The sequence below is a fragment of the Fonticula alba genome (assembly GCF_000388065.1).
Source record: "Fonticula alba strain ATCC 38817 unplaced genomic scaffold supercont2.9, whole genome shotgun sequence".
NCBI classification, from domain to species: domain Eukaryota; order Rotosphaerida; family Fonticulaceae; genus Fonticula; species Fonticula alba.
Genome location: NW_009242979.1, coordinates 684,924 through 687,249, shown reverse-complemented (window position 1 = coordinate 687,249; position 2,326 = coordinate 684,924). Strand labels below are relative to the sequence as shown.

Here is a 2,326-nt window from a genome sequence, read left to right as displayed (position 1 = left end):
CTCCCCCGCCCCGTCCCGCCCTTCCGTTCCTGGCATGCTCGTGTCCATATCACCACCCTCCGCCTGCTCACCCGGCGACAGCCTCCGACGTGGATGAGGGCCGCACGGTCTTTGTGCGCAACGTCTCCTTCGAGTCGACGCAGGAGGACGTCCAGACGGCCCTGGCCAACTTTGGCAAGATTGCCTTCTGCCTGCTGGTCAAGGACCGGGCCACCGGTCGCAGCCGCGGGACGGCCTTCGTGAAATTCGCACACGCGGACTCCGCCCGGGCCTGCCTGGCCGAGAGTGAGGCCATGCGCGCGGCCGAGGCCGCCGGCAGCACCAAGGCCGCGGCCAAGGCCAAGAAGCCCACCTTCTCTTCCATCATCCCCACCAGCGCGGCCACCAAGAGCCACCTGTATGTGGGCGGGCGTCTGCTGGATGTGGTGGAGGCCGTCGACCGGTCCCAGGCCACGGCCCTGACCAATGAGGGGCTCGTGCAGAAGACCCGCAAGCTGGACACCCGGAACCTGTACCTGTCGCGCGAGGGCGAGATCGACCTCCAGAGCCCGGCCGGCAAGCAGCTGTCGGCCGGCGACCAGGCCAAGCGCGCCCGGGCCCAGGCCGAGCGTCGTGCCAAGCTCAAGAGCCCCAACATGTTTGTCAGCAAGACGCGCCTGCTTGTGCGCAACATCCCCCTTCAGTGGAAGGATGCCGAGCTTCGCAGTGCGCTGGTGGCCGGGGTGCAGAAGCGCCGCGAGCAGTACGCCGTCGCTCCCGCCACCCAGGACGAGGCCCAGCAGGAGGGCAAGAAGCCGGCCGCCCGCACGGTCAACGCCTCCTACCCGAAGGACGAGCTGGAGGGCGTGACCCGGCCGCTGGTGGCCCCGGTCATTCGGCAGTGCAAGATCGTGCGCGAGCGTGCCGGCTCCGGCGGCCGTCCCGACCCGAATGACAGCTCCCTCGGCCGGTCGGCCGGGTATGGCTTCGCGGAGTTCGCCACGCACGGCGACGCCCTGGCCGCCCTGCGTGCCCTGAACAACCACCCGACTGCCTTCGGCCCGGGCAGCAAGTCCCGCCGGCCGATTGTGGAGTTTGCCATCGAGGATGTCCGCGTGCTGAAGGCCCGCACGGCCCGGGTGGAGCGCTCCGGCGACCGGTCGCGCGCCATCGCCTCGGGCCAGCTGGACCCGGAGGCGGAGCGCCGCGAGCGCGAGGAGGCCCGCCTGCGTGCCAAGGAGGCCAAGAAGGCCGAGTCCCAGGCCCCCGGCGGCCGGAAGCGCAAGGCCCCCTCGGCCGCCGGTGGGGATGCCGGTCGCGCCGGCGGTGCCAAGCGCCAGCGCCATGACGGCCCCTCGTCCTCGGCCGATGGCGGCAGCCGCCCCCAGCGGAAGTTCCAGAAGGCCATGCGCCCCTCGAAGAAGTGAAGATCACCCGATAGACCGCGCGCTCCCATGTGATCTCCGCCGGGGGTGCCCCTTGTGAATGCATTGCCTCGCAAGCGCGAGTTTTTCTTCGCTGTTCGGGATTCGGATGGCTGTGGGGGTCGGCGGGGGGGGGGGGGGGCCACGTCCGGGTGTTGGTCTCGGCTCCAGGTCTTTTTCATTCCCTCCCGGGAGAGGGGCGGGGGGGCGATCGCGGCGGCCCAGGGTCCAGGGCCGGGTACTGGCCCCCTGGGGGTTTGTCCCTGGCACCCGCGGTAGTGGCCGTGCACCGGCATGGTTATGGTCTGGTGTGGTGTATACGCATCCTCGGACGTGTATTTGTGTGTGTGTGTGTGTGTGCGTGTGTGGGTGCCGTCGTGGAGAGACGTGCAAACGTGCGGCAGACTCCGGCGGCCCCCTGTTGTCCCCCGGCCCCGGCGCACGTGTGGCGGTGGTGGTGGTAGTGGGGGGGGGAGGGGGGGGGGCCGCGCTCGAGATCGCTCCAGATGTGTCTCTTTTGGCGGCCAGGCTGCGCCCGCGTCGGCCGGGGCTGTCGGGGGTGGTCGGGTGCGGGCGGGCGAGGGCAGCGGCATCTTGTCCGCGAGGAGGAACTGATCGGACCGCGCCCCGCGCAGCCGGAGGCCGGATCCTCCGGGATGGCTAGCCCCCTCCCCTGCTCCTTCCCCCTCCTTTCCCCCTCTGCTTTTTTTCTGTGCCATGTTTCTTTCGTCCGTTGTCCGGTCAGCTCCGGGCTCGGTTCGCGCGGTGGTCCGGTCTGGTGCCCGCACCCTCACCCCCCGGAAGGCGGTGCTTACTCTGGTACGCTGCCAGGCCCTCGGGTGCCTGGGAGGGAGCCCCCCCTGCTTCGTCCCTGTGCTGGCCTCCCTTTGTCCCTCTAACTCGCCCCCCCCCCCCCCCCCCCC

General features: G+C 70.6%; 2 protein-coding genes across 2 annotated transcripts in view; both read left to right on the top strand.

The window, feature by feature from the left end:
- H696_05220 (hypothetical protein) overlaps positions 1-1,486 on the top strand; it is a 3,366-nt gene extending 1,880 nt beyond the window's left edge. Inside the window, exon 5 of the mRNA XM_009499080.1 lies at positions 82-1,486. Within this exon, the coding sequence (XP_009497355.1) occupies positions 82-1,406 (1,325 nt within the window). The 3' untranslated portion in view covers positions 1,407-1,486. The remainder of the gene's footprint in view (positions 1-81) is intronic.
- Positions 1,487-2,060: 574 nt separating this feature from the next.
- Positions 2,061-2,326, top strand: part of H696_05219 (hypothetical protein) — a 1,698-nt gene continuing 1,432 nt past the window's right edge. The window contains exon 1 of the mRNA XM_009499079.1: positions 2,061-2,222. Coding sequence (XP_009497354.1) covers positions 2,121-2,222 — 102 coding nt within the window. The 5' untranslated portion in view covers positions 2,061-2,120. The remainder of the gene's footprint in view (positions 2,223-2,326) is intronic.